A 19,057-nucleotide genomic window follows, 5' to 3' on the forward strand; every position below is an offset into this window, starting at 1 on the left:
ACTCATTGGCTGCATTTAGACAGGCATCCCAATTCTGATCTTTTTTCCACTATTATAGTCTTTTGACCAATCACAGGTCTTTTCACAGCAGATCTTTTTGAGCTGATCTGATTGTTCAAAAGATCAATTAGTGGGGGGAAAAAGGTAAGAATTGGGCTGCCTCCTTAAAAGCAGCATTATTGCAGCTTTTGAGACTTTGAAAAGACAGATGTTTTGTATATGCATGTGAGTGTAAGTAGCTTAGCCTGCATGCATTATCTACCTGATTTAAATTGTAATTAACTGGTTTTGAAAAGCCATTCAAGGTTATTCCTTTGATGCAATTAAAATTGCAACGTTCACTAAAGCAGGCCTAGTTTTCTGTATGAAATTCTACACGCTATTCTATTGCTGTATCGAAGTGGTGGAACATATGCTGCCATTGCCAACATGTGCAAAGCCAATTATTCTATTGTATTTATTATATTATATAGCATGTATTTGTCTGCACGAAAATGACTTTTTATAATGGGTGGATGTTTAAAACAAAACGGATTCAAGCTAATCCAGTCCCTTATCCATTGCTTGATTAGCCTATACAGAAATAATGGACAACATAGGATAGATCGTGAGAGAGCGTGGAATATGCGAGTTTAAACCGAATAGGGCCTAATCGACTTTTTTCATAATGAATTAGAGAAATCTTATGTATGTTTTAAAAGAAAAATGGTAGCCTTATAACAAGCTTATTAACTGTCTAAATATAGGAGACATAGGCTACTATTTATTTAACGAAATTATAAAATAAGGGAACATGAAATGGACCGTTCTGGAATTACTCAAAATGTTTTAAATCAAATGTTCCACCTGGCCTATGCATCAAACGAATTCCATTGTGCCAAGTCCAATTTCTAGTTCTTCAGTCCTGGTCGTGTTTGTTGGCAGGTGTTTCGAAAATACCCAAGATTGGTTGCAAATGTTTGTTTGATGCAAATTTGACAAATGCTGCCCACGTGTTCGGAGCCTACTCGAGCTAACATGTATAATGTTGTAGTTAGCAAGGGGCTGCGCATCTCAAATGACACCGTATTCCCTTTTTAGTCTCCACTATGTAGGAAATATAGGTGCCATTTGGGACGCTGCCAGCGTGTTTATTTAGCTTGTACATACTATTCATCATTAAAGGGGCAATCTGGGATTCAAACAACAAAAATCAATGTCTATAATCATTAAATTATGTCAAAAAATTGATGTACCAACCCCAGATTGCGTACTCAAGCACGCGTGGCCGCTGATTAAAGACTTGCACCTGAGCTCTGTTATTTTACTTAGCCTATAATTTTTGGATTTAATTAATTAATAGACCAGATCACCTCAAATGTTTTGGCATGTCTTTAATTTGTTGATAGGTCCCTTGATCAACTTTCAGGTTTGTTGCAAATAGATGGCCTGTGCATTATGCATGTATTCCTATAAGAAAGATCATATGCCGCTAAAATGAAATAGTCCAATTCAATCTATTATAACTTCAAAGCCTAAAACTAATAAAGAACGGTGCCTTGTCAAAGATTGTTTTTGGTCATAGCCTTCAGAGTTCAACAATGTTGGATCTTTCTCCTTCTCAAGACCTGTCTTCCTCTGACAGTATCATTATCCGCGTGGCCTTCGCACACTGTTAAAACATGCACGTCTTAACAACCTTGCCAAAACGCCGCCAATTTTCCCTTAATAAAAAAAAAAAAAAAAGGAGTTTATGCCCTCGAGCTGCCTCCCTCTCCGCTTTTTGACCTGCTAACCTGGCCCCACCTAAGTAATTACCGCATCAGAGGCGGTGAGATTCTTCCAGGTTATTTTGGATAAACGCGACTCTTGGTGCTACACGGAAATACCGCGCGGTTGGAATTATATGCGCATTAAATTACGCCGCGATCAAATATGACAGACTCAATATTTAAAGCGTTTTAACGCTGCATGTCAAAAGAAAATACGTTTAAATTCCCTAAAGCAATAAGTGATTTTAGCGTTTCAATTTGACCACAGGGATTAAATAAACACTCTTAAAATCTATCCCTGTAGGCCTACAGGATGTATTTTAACTTGTCTTAATTATGGGAGTAATTTGCATAAATTCCCCCCGTTAGGCCTACACTTAGTCTAATTAACATCCCAACAAGCATATAAAACTAAAAGTGTGACTTGTTTAAATTAAAAACAGGAATCCTACATAAACTAGGGCATAGGCTACGCCTACCTGCACCCAAAACCAGTACAGGCCCCTATTTCAGTCCAAGTCAAGCACTGGGTGAACTTGTAGGCTAATTCCGGTCAAACACAGAATCCACTAAGAAATATGAGTTCACGGATCTTTATTGGATGGATATGTATGTAAGGGTGGTCGCCTTGAGATACATTCAACATTTCACTGGCATTTTGGAACAGTAAATCCACATTCTTAAAATGATTAATTTGACTCCAACAGGAAGTCAAGTGCTATTGTTAAAATATGTCAAATTTTACGATTGACAAATGCCAGAGTTAGGAGGTGTTTGAAATATGTTTAACTTTTAAAGATGTTTTCTTTTGAAAGACGGCAATCCTGATTGAGCATGATCCAATACATTTTTGCATCTATATTTTCTTATTTCGTTTCTCCAAGACATTTCAAGTTGTCAAAGGTATTTTTTTTTTCTATAAGGAAAACAACGTATATAAAATGGAACTTTATGGCCAATTCGTTCTCTTTGGAATATTTGGAAAGATTTACATCGGCAATAGTTGTTTCAAAGTTCTTATTAAACAATTTCAAATTCAGAAACACCAACTAAACGTGGTCACTGTAACTGACCCAAATACATATATACATATTTCAGCGCCTTTATGTCGCTGACTAAAATCTCTTTCATCCTAAAAATAACATTTCAGAAATAAAAACACAATTTGATTGGGAATGGACGGAGGTAAGCAGCGCGTGCACTGGCACGGTGACAGGTTGGTAATCCTCATCATTCTAGAGACAGACATGAGTGCATCGCCAGAGCCAGGACGGGAGGACGCTAGGTCACACAAGTTTGGTTGAAACATTTGTTAAAACAGTCCAACGTTAAAAGGTCATCCTGTATCTTCGAAACATTTGTTAATTGACAAAAGTAAAAACGACCTTTCAATTAAGTCCACAGCCCTCTCTCTGCTCAAGTTGTTTTCATTAAAAATTAAAATATTTTAAAAAGGGACCGTTTTTTTAAAATAAAGATAAAAGTCCAATCAATGAACTTCTGTCCATCCAAACTATCATTGTTGTTACTTTTTAAAGTTCATATACTTTTCTCTTTAAAAATCAACAAATTAGGAGTGAGGAAACCAAATAGGGAAGGAGGGGATATACAGAAGGGGGGAAAAAAGTCAACCAATCACAAGACATGAGTTCCCTGGTCTTTGTAGTCCTCACAAGACTTGGAACCTCCAGGAGGCCTGGTCTTTGTAGTCCAAGCAGTCGCTGGCATTAAAGTTGAGTTTCCACGAGGAGGCCGCCGTCTGCTCTTTATAATCCAGGCAGTCTGAGCCGTTGAAGGCCAGGCCGGAGCCTCCGTAAGCCTGGTGATGGTGGTGGTGGTGGTGTCCTGAAGACTGACTGATATGGTGGTGAGGGTGACCCGACATGGAAGAGGCAGTCATGGGGCTGAGTTGGTGGTGTGGGTGAGAGTGCATGGGGGCCAGGTAGGAGCCGCAGTCCACCCCGCTGAAGTAGGAACTGGACGGGGTAGGGTTGTAGGAGCCGTAGCCTGTGGTCTGGTTGTAGGACATGGGATAGGAGGCGGCCGAGACCGACCCCGAGACCGACCCCGAGACTGACCGCTGCATGCAGGAGGCGTTGGGCGGTGGTCCGGGGGGCTCGGCGAGCGGCGGGGCAGAGGCAGGTGTTAACGGGCCGTTGCCCGGGGAGATGGCGGGACTCCAAATGGACGAGACGGTGCTGATGGAGGTAGAGGTGTTGCTGAGGCCTGCCCCCGCGTGATTGGTGGAGGAGGAGGAAGAAGAGGAGACTGCGCTGGAGACAGCAGGTGGGGTGAACTGGCCGCTGCTCTCCGACCCTGTGCTCTCCCTCGCCGGAGATGACTTCTTCTTGGCCGGACGGGCCTTGGCACTGTTGCCGCTCTGTGCCTGCTGCCGACACTTCGCCCGCCGGTTCTTGAACCACACCTAGATCCAAACAAAGAGAATCAACTGTTAAACACACCTAGAACCTATCAACCATTAAAACACACCTAGAACCAAACAGAACCTATCAACCATTAAAACAGAACCAAATGGAACCAATCAAATGTTAAAACCACACCTAACCAAAACAACTAACCGAACCAAGAGCTAGCCAACCCAGCCATCAGAGACAACAAGCTCTCACAATACAGTTCTAAAGAGAAAAGGCCATGATGGAACAACATTATAGAGGAAAATTGGTGTAATTAGGTATCAATGTTAATTTTCACCCAGGCATGTTCCCTTCTACCAGCATGGGTCTCTAGTTTCATACCTTGTTTGCGTCCCAAATGGCACCCTATTCCCTACATAGTGCACTACTTTTGACCAGAGCCCTATGGGACACCCTATGGGTCCTGGTCAAAAGTAGTGCACTATGTAGGGAATAGGGTGCCATTTGGGATGCACACCTTGTAGATAACAGGCTATAGAGTTTCTCTTCGGAGCAGGGTAACTCCATAGCACCAAGAGGGGAGGATCATGTAGAGCATTTGGTTTCACACGCATTCTGACAACAACTCAGAAAGAGAGGTTGGCCTTGGTGACGACCTCTTGTTCTGAGCAAATGGTTTTAAAAGGCATGAGTAGTCTATGGGACTGTGTGTGAGAGAGACTTATGTTAAGTTTAACAAAACTATTTCTAAAACGGCATTGTAGGCATCCAAAAGTGAACCTCTGAATTGGTGCTCATATTCTAGGTCTAGCCTATACATCACTACCCTGGATGGCATTCCGTTTAGATGATAACAAGTGTTGAATAAACTACAGATCAGAAAGACCACCATTCCTCAGATAGTCACATGATATAGCCAATAATATGTAGAGAGAGGCCACCCTGTCAATAGCTCACCAATCACTAGTACAAGCTCAATGACTTTATGGGGAAACTTCATCGCTGCACTATTGAAGCTAACTGCTAGCCGTGAGAAGAAGTATGGCTTAAGTAAAGTATTTGTTCTATGGAGCACAAGAGGGGACTACAGGGGTGGGCGGCTATACTGTGCGTCACTGAGTTGGTTACAACAACCCTAATCCTTGAACCAATCCCTGAGATTTCAATGAATCGCTGTCTCCCAAAAAGCAGAGTGAATGCAGTTAAAAAGGTTGACATTTTACCTGGACCCTGGATTCCGGAAGGTTAATTTTCAGTGCGACCTCTTCCCGCATGAAGATATCCGGATACCTAGTTTTAGCAAAGAGCGACTCGAGGATGTCCAACTGCGAGCGCGTGAACGTGGTCCGCTCCCGACGCTGTTTTCTAGGCGTCGCTGAAACAGAGAGAGCAAGAGAGATTTGAAATTAAAGCTTTAAAATGATGTGTCTATATTTAGAAGAAAGACTAATCATATTTAGACAATTATTCGTGCCACTTGAGCAATATTCAGCTTAGTCTGTTTGTCTTACCAGCCAACATTTCATTGTGTGGAAATAGATAAGACAACATCGGACTGTATATAAATATTCGATGTAGCCCACCAACTATAACAAATACAAACTATCCAAAAATACTATAGCCTAATTGTGGAAACTAAAAATCTATTTATTTTTTACTTTTTCCATGGCTAACCATGCGTAAATCCACTTCAAATAAAGTTGGATTTCGAGTTGTAGCCTATTAAGCTCAGATTCAATATTATCTTTATCCAACATTTTGCGTCCTCAAGCCCGGACCAGGCCTAAACCACCAGTGTGCGCACTGCTGACATTATCGTTGGCTGCTCAGACATGTTGTATGTTTGGTTACTGACTATAGGTTGCCTATAGGTTTGTCCTTATAGGTTCCATTTCCATTTGGAGAGAGACATCCCGGAGTGTGAGAGCCCCGGGCGCTGGGCCGTGCACCGAACTAGCCTGACATCCAGAACCTGTTTCGCTAAAACATTCCACTCAAACACGGGCGGATGCGAGGCGCTTATCCCTACCTGGGTAGCCCACAGACGGGTGCAGTAGGTCCATGGCGGCGCCGCTGAGCCCTAGGCCGTTCATGCCGTAGGGGGGCTGTTTGAGGTATGACATCATGCTAGAGGCAGTCACGGGTCCCCCCAGATCTTGCCAATAGTTCGATTTCCCCCGATGTTGCAGCTTGACGGGAGAGGGGCCCGATGTAAGTCACTGCAAAAAGAAATGTATCGATTAACACAAATAATTCGATGTAAATCACTGCTGGATTAAGACAAATATTTCGACTGGTAAACAATGATCATATGCTGTACTTTTAATACACAAGAAAAGCCTGTTTGGTATGAAAATGGAAAATTGTAGGGCTTTTCAAAACTTAAATGACTTAGTCTTGGCAAATACGCACTGTTTTTCTTCATTTGAGATGCATTGGAAATGGCCTGTAAGATTTCCAAAGTTGAACTAAATATTGTTTAGTTAGACATTCCGTGATCTACAATGAATATTTTCCTCTTTGCTTCTCTAAACTACAGTACAGGCCTGCTGGAGTATTCCTAACTATAATAATCACTATATGATTAGTCTTGGAGAGATATATATATCATAATATGGTTAAGAAAAATGTATTAATTAAATTAATGTAGGCTACAACAAAGTGCAACAAAAACAAATGAAAATATAACAAAATAATCCCCCGAGTGATTCTCTTTTTGGTTAAAACTGCGTGGTTTATGTATGACTTTTTATTTATTTATTCGTATAGACTACATGGAACATAATGTATTGTTAGCGTCTATTCTACTTCAATAGGCAACCAAAAACCATATGAAGTTGTTAAACTAGTAATATTAAGCAATTATTTAAGTTTGTTTATTATGTGTGGGCCGTTTCCTAGAACCCAAATGATAAAAACTAAAGTCCAATGCCTCATGTCTGAACTGGACAGTCCATATTTTAGACTATCATAATTGTGCATTATCTCCATTTGTCGTTTAGCCCATCTTGTTGAATAAACGTTCCAAATAGCCTCAGTGTTGGGCTATCGGTTTGATATGCACCCCACTTGAATCCATTGGACTCAATTACACACAGTCAGTATGGGCCATTGTCTCTACCCCGTGGCCTGTAGGCTGTCGAACTATATAAAATTCAGAAAATGGTTATCTGGGTATATATGATGAGAGCTGGGTCAAACTATGGTGCTATGGAGTAATAATCCATTTTGAGGAATAGTTATCTTTGATTGGGCCAAATAAAGTTGCTCTGGTCCGGGGTTGTGTACGTGTGAGTAGGCCTCGTTCCCAAAGCGTCTCATTTATGTTCAAACTGAAACAGTCAAATAGAAACTCAGTCTTTGAGCCCTGAATGACAACCATTGGGGAATACTTTTTTACTATCAACTACTATTTAGAGCTTTTAGCCTCATTCTATTGCAAAATAAGTTAGTTTAGCATAAGTACAAATTGGAGTCCTTGAGTAGCCTAAAAGCTGGAAAGGTATAGCCTAAAAACATAGCCACACTTCACTGCATAGGTTGATTGTTGACATTTAGAAGCCAACATTTCACTTGCCACTTCCAATTATCGTTAGGCTACTAACGTCCACGGAGGGGGAAACAATCCAAAATTAATAAGCTGGAAATTAAATTGACGTTAACGAGCGGAAACTCATCTATTCTATTCGCCGAGATGACTATCTGGCCCCCGTGCTGTGCGACCCAAACCCCGGCTCTTTTTTCTCTGTATTCGGACGGTTCTTTTAAACGACATTTTCAGCCCCTGCTCTGTTGGGGGAGCTATTTGAAAAAGACGACATCTTCGTGCAAATGAACCCAATTAGAATTTAGATTAGTCCTCGGGGGTGAACATTTCAGAAGTGTCCTTATCAGCAAAATAAATTTAACAAAACCCCATACACGCCTCTCCAATTATCTACTAAGTAGTTCAGACATTTTAACGGTCCAATTGCTATCCCCCCCCCCAACAAAAAAAAAAAATTCGCATGCTTCAATTGTAATGAAAATATCAAGTTATTAGGCCCTAGAAGTTGACAACTCGTACAAAAATTAATCGAATTCAACTTGAAGTCGCCCACTCAGGGGATTTGACACAATTATTAATTGATCATTCATTTAATAATAGATTAGACAGAATGGGAGTAAAAATGAAACGCGCACATATACATTATTATCGGACTTTAAGCCAAATAAACAGCCTGTATACATTTATCACTCTTTCCGATTGCCACACAACGCAAACAGTAGGAAATGCTGATTAAAGGTTGTTTCAAATGCAGGACAAACTAATTTACGCACAAAGAAGAAAGATTGAAAAACGATCCTCCAACTTCAATCTAAACCATTAAAGTAACTTACCTTTTTCTCTCCTTCCTATCCCCAAGCTTCTCTCCTTTAGTAGCCTGGTAGAGGCGACCAGATGAACACAATGCGGCTATCCACCAATACCGAGGAAGTCTGGATGGCAACCCGAAGAGAGAGAACTCAAGACCGCGACGACAACTCAAAAACAAATACAGAGCAAACTGTGCATTATGGAGAAGAGCTGTAGCCTATTGGTTCTCACTTCTCACCCAGCACGTGCCCTGTCGTTGTTTCACTGTGAAGGTTTCCGGGTGTTTAAAAACCAAATAAATCAAACTAATTTGCTTGAGCTTTGCGTGGTGTCTGTCACTGTGTTAAGGTGATTGCTAATGTAGACGGATGGAGATTGATCACATTCCCACTACCCTGCCCCTCTATGAGCATAGGACACCTGCCGATCCACCCACTCTATCCAATCAGTGCGCGTCCTCTCTCTGACAGACAGCGGGAGTTGCCACTCAGCGCTCAGAGCAGCTGTAGAAGCCCCTCCCCTTTCGGTCGAGGACAACAAACCCGGACAAACCCAGTCCGGACATATTCTCAAAAGGGGAAAATATTTCAGACAGACTGGCAAAGTGGCTCATACCACCAGTTTTTGCTGTGCACTCTTCTGAACAGACAAATTACGCATCGAATAAATAGCCAAATATTATATAGGCTAGACCGACCTATTTTGGAGACCAACATGGGATTTGACCGAAATGACAATTATTGTATTCTTAAATATACTTTTATTATTTATATATTTATCAAAAAGAAACGGCAACAGCGCAAACTAACAGGCCCCAAAACGGACTCTTTAATCTGTGGTTGAGAGCAAGTGCAAGCTATAGCCGAGTCGAATATACTTTTTGAACATTGTCAATAACTGGAAATAAATAATGTTTTTCAATGAGATGTCCGAAAAGCGGATATGACTAACTTGTCCACACAAAAAAAGGAGGTATTTCGAATTCAATGTTATTTTCTTTTTCTTTACAAAAACACAGAACGAACAGGCTACCAGAAAGAGCACAAATAGAACACATTTAAGCAAGTTGATTTGGTATCATGCTTATTACCGCCGGGGCGCGTGGGCCTTTAGGTTCAGGTCACTAAAAACATTAATCAGAGCTGTTCCAGCCGGAAGAAACCAACACGTTTATATTCTAATTCCGTGGTTAGTTGACCAACAACATATAACCCATTTCTCTTAAGAGAATCGTCGATGAGAAAGTATAAATTATCCTTTGAAAAAATATCTTCCATTCAATACATTTGAGGAATGTCTTTCAATAGAGAGAATGTGACGTAAATAAAAGGGAAAAAGTTAAATTGATCCATTTTCATTTGTATTGTGACCTCCAGCTCATGAATATGAATTAGTTCTAATCCCCCACTTAGAATTACATTTCAGAATGGTCGGCGTTAAGTTTAATAGGGATAGACCGTCAACTCACAGACAAGAAAACCAAGAAAAACTATACCAATCCAGGAAAAAATAAATGAATTCAGCACATATAAAAAGAAAAGACGGGAACCCCATTCTCGAGCCCCGGAATCAAATCCAATAATTGCTAAATCTCACTTTCCAACACCCCTTGTAAAGAAATACCCCCAACAAAATACTCGTAACAGAATATCAGGGGGGTGCACTGTTGCCGTAACCGTTTCTCAAAGGGTCGCGAGTAGGAGATGCTCGCGGGACGTTAATAAGAGCTCGCTCGGCCTCTTTTGTTGATCTCACAAAATCAACTCATTTTGAGGCACGAGCTGAAAGCGAGCTAATGTTCAAAGCAAGTGACAGTGGCCTCTAGGAACGAAATTACATTTGTACTATATAGGACCATCCAATCAAAGACACCCTTTAGGTTCCCCCGTCTATAGCCTATAAAAAGTCATCGACAAGAGCACTTGAAAAGAAAGACGCTGCTGTGGATGGGAAACGAAAAGGGGGAAGAAAGTGATTTGTTGTTGTGTGTGAACGTCTATATACATGCATAGTGATGCCGTGCTCTCTATAGGCCCTGGTGTTATTACAGCTCGAGAGGCAGAGCGAGAGAAAGAGAGAGGGCCCAGGCCTTGACCATGGCTCCAGCCCAGCCCGGACTAAATTCCTCCACCCACTCAAACAAACCACTAGGCCGATTTCATTCCCACGAGTGAAATCATCATGCAAAAAGGACTTGTAACAAATATAGTATTCAATCCCAACACAAAAGAGACGCGTAATTCTTAAATTCTGCATGACAATTGAGCACAGATTTTCTTGTTTTTCCTCCTGATGTTGGTTGAAACCCTGTGATAAACCCCGAACAAGTATCAAGTTATCAAGTTGCACCAACCTTTTGTAATAAGAGTATTTTGTCTAATCCCAAATTGCTGTCGAATTTTCTTAATGCTGAGCTCGTAAAGCCTAGGATTAGGAAGCGAGGGTGAGGAGAGGAGAGAGGAGGGGAAAAAGTTTTGTCCCTTTAGCCGGCAGGATTGGAAGAGGGAAGAGAAGAAGGTCTCGCGGATGTTGTCGGAGCTTGTTAAAACGATGAAGCATAAAATACGATATTGTAAGAACCCAGCTCGAGAGGGGAACGGTGGGCTACATGGGTGCCTTGGTACATTTTTCGACGCAGGAAGGTATAATTCAGACTGGCCGAGCAGTTCTCAGCACCTGCGAGGTGAGGCCACAGACTTCAAAGCCTCCACGAGCCACAATACTCAGGAGATAATCCGCTCGCACTGCACAAAAAGGATTCTACACCACGCGGCTGCAGAGCTCCAAAAACGGCTTTTTACGCTGCGCGTTTGAGACGTTCGTTTCTATTATCTGTAAAATGTATATATATTAAAAAAAAATATATATAGGCATTTTTATCGGCTGCTTGGCTAATTTAGGATCATAAGGCGACCATGCATGGTACACACCCAGGTAAGAAAGTATTCATTTGAGTTTTTGGAAAATACAAATCGTTTAGAACAATACGATGTATTCTTTCCATCATCTGGATTGATTGGTCTTTTATCGAGACTTTTGGAAAATGACAAACATAAAAAGATAACCCTTTAAAAGTATCGATAAACTGCAGAATAAGCGCACATTTCAACTAGGCTATAAATTGAGAAAGGTGAAAAGTGTTTTCTTTTTTGCTAAATAAATAAAATGCATATAGGCCTAATAGCCTACTCTAAAATTACATTATTTAAAGTTGACCATATTCTGCATTTAAGTTTATTATTCCCTATTTTCAATAGGAAGTTGTATAGCATAATTAAATACATGTGAACGGATAGGCCAAAATCAAAGTTATCAAACATCTATTTCATAATCATAAAACAAGACTTTAGCCTAACTAAAAATACTGACCTAAGTAAACACAGCGTGCAGGATATTAGAAACAAATAGCCCAAGTGTGTTTAAACACCCTGAGTAGATAAATGCCAAAATAATTACAATGTAGTGCCATGGTCATTTCAGACCATCACAATTCCATTTAGATCACACACACCATGATGCAACTGTAATGCATTATTACAACCTACCACTCTCCCCCCTCTCCTTTTTTCTCCGTCAAAGCTCTGTGATTTGTTAAGGCAACAAACAAATGTCCTTCACCGACTGGGGTGTAATCGTTTGTGAACGCCATTACGGCGCGCAGCTTTATTCAACAGATTATAGCCAACCCGTGATAACTGCAGTATAATACTAACTAGAAACAAAGCGCCTTGGGGGACGTAATATGTATGGATGTACAGTCGGTCCCAAGCAGGGAACCGATCAGCAAATTAATTGGAAAGTATTAGAAAGGCTAGGGAGGAGGTCAGCTGTCAAAACCTATTTTCTTTATTTAATCGGGGATGGATGCTGCCTGTGACCATAGCTCCAAAACCACCACACGGTCTCCAGCTCCGCGCCTCTCCAATTCAACTCAAACCCCCCTTGCCTTTTCCACTGCGTCAAAACCAGGCGAGGGAGAGAGGGACAGCATCTGCTCTCCGTACAAAGTGATTTGGGCTAATCTTCCTCCGAGGAACAGGCTATATAGGCTACTCGGCATCGAGCTCAAAGAAAATCGGACGCAAATACTAATTTATAAACATGCATAAAGCCAATGGGAATTCAGCAGAGCTGCATGTAATAAGCATTGCTAAACGCTGTCTGCAGTTCGACATTAAAACACTTATGTTGGCCTATTTCAACGAAAAGCACACTAGCATTTGAAAAACTTCTACAAACATAATTGACTTTTAATTTAGAAAATGTAGCCTACCACTCGCACCGGGCAACAACTATGTTGGGATATTTCAGGAATTTCGAATATTGCAAAATAATGAAATTAATGCAACATTTAAAAGAGGTTTAAAACTTCCCAAAAGCTAGGACATAACAACTTAAACGAAGACAATGTCACATTATAAACAATACTAATACTATTCATTATTTGTAGGCTACAGGAAAACATCATATTAAAAACCCCAAATGAAATATAGTCCTACATTGATGATCAAACACTCATGATCAAATAGGATACTCGAATATTATATTTCAGCGGCCTCAGGTAAAGTTTTGTACGAGGGCTTGTAGCCTACAGCCTACTCCATAGGGCTCCAAAAACACATCACCAAACACCTGTAATGGAGTATGAAAGCTTAGGACTTTATTGAAGACTTGTGTTATGACAGTGGAATAAATAATCAAACAGGTAAATGTTCACACGTTAAGACAGCAGCTGCAACGGATGTAGTGGAACCCATAGAAATATAATTACTAGAATGATCTGATGGGCTTTGCCCTTTCTGGTAATTACATTTCTATTGTTAGAACCAGGATATCGATGCACAAATAAAAGCAACATATTACCTCTTCTTCAGTATGTATACAATAAATATAAACAAAACGCCCTTTTGATTAAAATGCGCGAAATGCAAGAATATGACATGGTTGTGTTGTGATGCTGGTTTACTAATAACAAGTATAGCCAGTAGAATTCCTACTACGACCATAAAACGGCAATAAATAAAAGTTATTCTGTTTTCAACTGCTTGCGGCATTGATGCCGGAAAAAGTTTTTTTGTTCGCTATTTGTCAGAGCAGTGATGAAAATATACAAAATGACAGCTGGACACGACCCCCGCCTCAGCTCCGCTCCCCTCCCTCCCTCCCTCCCTCCCTCCCCCCTTATCACCGAGCCAGCTCTTCTTCTGCAATGTTTGGTAAACCGCATTCAAGCGAACAAAAAAATCATAACAGTTTTTCGGTTTATGAACTGCATCTTGTGTTCCTCTCTTGAGATATCTTACAGTTAAAAACATTACACACAGTCAAGTAATAAACATAGCTTGAAAATACTGATATCGTGAATTATACTCTTTTTTTTTTTTTTGTCCAATTGAATTAATAAACGTCAGTACAATATCATAGGCTATCATCATCAACGATTAAAAAAACAAAATCCCCCATAAAATAACTTGTGCTGTTCCTCAAAACCACTAGAAAGGAATCTCTCTCTCCTAGCTCCTCAACATTGAAACGTTCTGCCAGAGAAGGCTGTGTCTGAAATTAAATGTTCAGGTCTCAGGTAAAATTCCAAAGCCATATAGGATACAACCATCTCTTTTTTTCCTTTAGAATCATGATTATTTGATATTTCAATCCCTCCCTTGGTAGTTTTCCACTGGGCTGTATATTCCATCATTTATATGTATATTAAATACAAGTACCTTGCTTGATAAAGCAACAACACAACAAAATAAAAATAAAGTCTATAGTATAAGTGGGACACATTTCCATGTCAGTATAAAGCTGGTTCAAGGCATCATGGGCTCTCATCATCACAGAGCCTCTATACCTCCCAAATGACACCCTATCTCCTATATAGGGAGGGCCCTGGTCAAAAGTAGTGCACTTTATAGGGAATAGGGTTCCATTTGGGATGCTGCCTTTTAGTTTAGCAGTAAAACAATCACAGCCCTTGACCAAAAAAACAACGACTGGATTTCAATTTCAGGGTTCAAATAAACATACTAATATAGGTTTATCAAATAGTCAATATAATGGTATAATAATAATAATAATAATAATAAGTCAATATAATGGTATAATAACAACAACAATAATAGTCAATATAATAATAATAATAATAATAATGCAATTCTTGTATCGATCGACCAAATATTGTAGCCTACATTCGTGTCCCAAATGGCCCCCTCTTCCCTGTATAGTGCACTATGTTGCCCTGGTCAAAAGTACTATATAGGACAGAGGGTGCCATTTGGGACACAGACTATATGTGTGTGTGTGTGTGTGTGTGAAATGAAAGGACAATCATTGAAGGACACACTTCTCTTCCTTCTTGGCCATCTTGCCTTTGTTCTGCTCGAGGGTTCTCTCCAGGTGCTCATCTTCCTCCTCCGCCCTGCGGAACACAGCGAGGTCAAAGGTTAGAGATCAGGAGGTCACATGATACAGGAGGGAGACAGGTAGAGGTACAGCAGACACAGGACTGTACACAGAGGGTGGGTGCCATGGCAACGGTCGCCATGCCACCTGTGAATGGAGCGGCGGCGTGCCAGGAGAGCAGATTTGACCTTTAACCCCCTGCAGCATGGCACCCTATTGGCTGATATCAGTCGCTCTTTATGGTTGTGTGTGCGCGTGAGTGTCAGTATCTGTGTGTGTGACTGTGTGTGTGTGAGAGAGTGTGAAAATGTGCGCGTGTTTGTGTATGTGTGTGTAGTATGTGTGTGAGACGTACTGTTTCTCCTGTGCATCGAGGTCTCTGACCAGCGCGTCTCGTTTGTTGACCAGTATGACCAGTTCATCCAGCAGCAGCTGCTCTCTTCTCTTCTGAGCCTCCGTTTTCTGCCAGTCTGGAGTGGAGAGAAAAGATTAGGAACTACTACTACTACAGTACTACTACAATACTACTACAGTACTACTACAATACCACTACAATACCACTACAGTGCTACTACAGTACTATTACAGTACTACTACAATACCACTACAGTACTACTACAATACCACTACAGTGCTACTACAGTACTACTACAATACTACTACAGTGCTACTACAGTACTACTACAATACCACTACAGTGCTACTACAGTACTACTACAATACCACTACAGTATTACTACAATACTACTACAGTACTACTCTTCTGAGCCTCCGTCTTCTGCCAGTCTTAGGTGGAGAAGAGAGACAATAGCTCTCAGTATGTTGTTATTCTACTACTACTGATACTACTACTACTACTGATACTACTACTACTGATACTACTACTACTACTACTGATACTACTACTGCTGATACTACTACAACAACAACAACAACAACAGTACTCCTGTTTCATCTTTCTGTCTCCCTCTCACATTTCCAAGTGTCTAAATAAAAGTAAAATTAGCAACAGCGAATAGAGAAGAACAAAAGGTAGGCCTAAATACAATTAATAAATCACAAAGGTCCCCTGACTCCTCTCCTCCACCTAGCTAGCAGCTCCCAGGCCAACCAGGAAGGGGCCCACAGGGGCCAGATGCGACCCCATTCCAATCCCCTCTCCCTGCCTCCCCCTGGGGGAACCGTGCCCGCGGGAGTGCCCTCTCTCTGGGGCTCAGATATCCGCCTGCCTGGCGCGTGGCACCCCGGCTTCAGATCCACCCAACACCAGGGTAGATAGATACTAACCCCTAACCCAATCATAGCTTCAGATCCACCAAACACCAGAGTAGATAGATACTAACCCAATCATAGCTTCAGATCCACCAAACACCAGAGTAGATAGATACTAACCCCAATCATAGCTTCAGATCCACCAAACACCAGAGTAGATATATCTTAACCCCACCATAGCTCCAGATCTACCCAACACCAGAGTAGATATATCTTAACCCCACCATAGCTGCAGATCTACCCAACACCAGAGTAGATATATATTAACCCCACCATAGCTGCAGATCTACCCAACACCAGAGTAGATATATATTAACCCCACCATAGCTGCAGATCTACCCAACACCAGAGTAGATATATATTAACCCCACCATAGCTGCAGATCTACCCAACACCAGAGTAGATATATATTAACCCCACCATAGCTGCAGATCTACCCAACACCAGAGTAGATATATATTAACCCCACCATAGCTGCAGATCTACCCAACACCAGAGTAGATATATATTAACCCCACCATAGCGCCAGATCTACCCAACACCAGAGTAGATATACAGTGGGGAGAAGAAGTATTTGATACACTGCCGATTTTGCAGGTTTTCCTACTTACAAAGCATATAGAGGTCTGTAATTTTTTAGCATAGGTACACTTCAACTGTGAGAGACAGAATCTAAAACAAAAATCCAGAAAATCACATTGTATGATTTTTAAGTAATTAATTTGCATTTTATTGCTTGACATAAGTATTTGATACATCAGAAAAGCAGAACTTAATATTTGGTACAGAAACCTTTGTTTGCAATTACAGAGATTATACGTTTCCTGTAGGTCTTGACCAGGTTTGCACACACTGCAGCAGGGATTTTGGCCCACTCCTCCATACAGACCTTCTCCAGATCCTTCAGGTTTCGGGGCTGTCGCTGGGCAATACGGACTTTCAGCTCCCTCCAAAGATTTTCTATTGGGTTCAGGTCTGGAGAATGGCTAGGCCACTCCAGGACCTTGAGATGCTTCTTACGGAGCCACTCCTTGGTTGCCCTGGCTGTGTGTTTCGGGTCGTTGTCATGCTGGAAGACCCAGCCACGACCCATCTTCAATGCTCTTACTGAGGGAAGGAGGTTATTGGCCAAGATCCCGCGATACATGGCCCCATCCATCCTCCCCTCAATACGGTGCAGTCGTCCTGTCCCCTTTGCAGAAAAGCATCCCCAAAGAATGATGTTTCCACTCCATGCTTCACGGTTGGGATGGTGTTCTTGGGGTTGTACTCATCCTTCTTCTTCCTCCAAACACGGCAAGTGGATTTTAGACCAAAAAGCTCTATTTTTGTCTCATCAGACCACATGACCTTCTCCCATTCCTCCTCTGGATCATCCAGATGGTCATTGGCAAACTTCAGACGGGCCTGGACATGCGCTGGCTTGTGCAGGGGGACCTTGCGTGCGCTGCAGGATTTTAATCCTAGACGGCGTAGTGTGTTACTAATGGTTTTCTTAGAGACTGTGGTCCCAGCTCTCTTCAGGTTATTGACCAGGTCCTGCCGTGTAGTTCTGGGCTGATCCCTCACCTTCCTCATGATCATTGATGCCCCACGAGGTGAGATCTTGCATGGAGCCCCAGACCGAGGGGGATTGACTGTCATCTTCCATTTTCTAATAATTGCGCCAACAGTTGTTGCCTTCTCACCAAGCTGCTTGCCTATTGTCCTGTAGCCCATCCCAGCCTTGTGCAGGTCTACAATTTTATCCCTGATGTCCTTACACAGCTCTCTGGTCTTGGCCATTGTGGAGAGGTTGGAGTCTGTTTGATTGAGTGTGTGGACAGGTGTCTTTTATACAGGTAACGAGTTCAAACAGGTGCAGTTAATACAGGTAATGAGTGGAGAACAGGAGGGCTTCTTAAAGAAAAACTAACAGGTCTGTGAGAGCCGGAATTCTTACTGGTTGGTAGGTGATCAAATACTTATTTCATGCAATAAAATGCAAATTAATTACTTAAAAATCATTCAATGTGATTTTTGGGATTTTTGTTTTAGATTCCGTCTCTCACAGTTGAAGTGTACCTATGATAAAAATTACAGACCTCTACATGCTTTGTAAGTAGGAAAAACTGCAAAATCGGCAGTGTATCAAATACTTGTTCTCCCCACTGTATATTAACCCCACCATAGCGCCAGATCTACCCAACACCAGAGTAGATATATCTTAACCCCACCATAGCTGCAGATCTACCCAACACCAGAGTAGATATATATTAACCCCACCATAGCTGCAGATCTACCCAACACCAGAGTAGATATATATGAACCCCACCATAGTGCCAGATCTACCCAACACCAGGGTAGATATATCTTAACCCCACCATAGCTGCAGATCTACCCAACACCAGGGTAGATATATCTTAACCCCACCATAGCTGCAGATCTACCCAACACCAGAGTAGATATATATTAACCCCACCATAGCTGCAGATCTACCCAACACCAGAGTAGATATATATTAACCCCACCATAGCTGCAGATCTACCCAACACCAGAGTAGATATATATTAACCCCACCATAGTGCCAGATCTACCCCAACACCAGAGTAGATATATATTAACCCCACCATAGCTGCAGATCTACCCAACACCAGAGTAGATATATATTAACCCCACCATAGCTGCAGATCTACCCAACACCAGAGTAGATATATATTAACCCCACCATAGCTGCAGATCTACCCAACACCAGAGTAGATATATATTAACCCCACCATAGCTGCCAGATCTACCCAACACCAGAGTAGATATATATTAACCCCACCATAGCTGCAGATCTACCCAACACCAGAGTAGATATATATTAACCCCACCATAGCTGCAGATCTACCCAACACCAGAGTAGATATATATTAACC

At 41.5% G+C, this 19,057-nt stretch overlaps 1 protein-coding gene and 1 long non-coding RNA gene across 2 annotated transcripts; both read right to left on the reverse strand.

Annotated features, from left to right (window-relative positions):
- Positions 1-2,330: 2,330 nt before the first annotated feature.
- On the reverse strand, positions 2,331-8,882 carry otx1 (orthodenticle homeobox 1). The gene is made up of 4 exons (XM_041884867.2): positions 8,507-8,882; positions 6,156-6,345; positions 5,350-5,501; positions 2,331-4,176 (listed from the first exon to the last, which is right to left on the reverse strand). The coding sequence occupies exons 2-4, from the start codon at positions 6,250-6,252 to the stop codon at positions 3,421-3,423; spliced, it is 1,005 nt and encodes a 334-aa protein (XP_041740801.1). The 5' UTR covers positions 6,253-6,345; positions 8,507-8,882; the 3' UTR covers positions 2,331-3,420.
- Positions 8,883-13,852: 4,970 nt separating this feature from the next.
- LOC123482741 lies at positions 13,853-15,442 on the reverse strand. The gene is made up of 2 exons (XR_006657912.1): positions 15,241-15,442; positions 13,853-14,901 (listed from the first exon to the last, which is right to left on the reverse strand). It is a non-coding gene; the product is annotated as an uncharacterized LOC123482741 (long non-coding RNA).
- Positions 15,443-19,057: the final 3,615 nt, after the last annotated feature.

The sequence above is a fragment of the Coregonus clupeaformis genome, chromosome 37 (genome assembly GCF_020615455.1).
Source record: "Coregonus clupeaformis isolate EN_2021a chromosome 37, ASM2061545v1, whole genome shotgun sequence".
NCBI classification, from domain to species: Eukaryota; Metazoa; Chordata; class Actinopteri; order Salmoniformes; family Salmonidae; genus Coregonus; species Coregonus clupeaformis.

Excerpts from the sequence above, each read along its gene's own strand:
- otx1 (XM_041884867.2), bottom strand. The coding sequence starts at position 6,252 with ATGATGTCATACCTCAAACAGCCCCCCTACGGCATGAACGGCCTAGGG. Across the intron at positions 5,502-6,155 it reads CCCGTCTGTGGGCTACCCAG|CGACGCCTAGAAAACAGCGT; the intron begins GTAGGGATAAGC and ends TCTCTGTTTCAG. Across the intron at positions 4,177-5,349 it reads TTCCGGAATCCAGGGTCCAG|GTGTGGTTCAAGAACCGGCG; the intron begins GTAAAATGTCAA and ends GTTTGGATCTAG.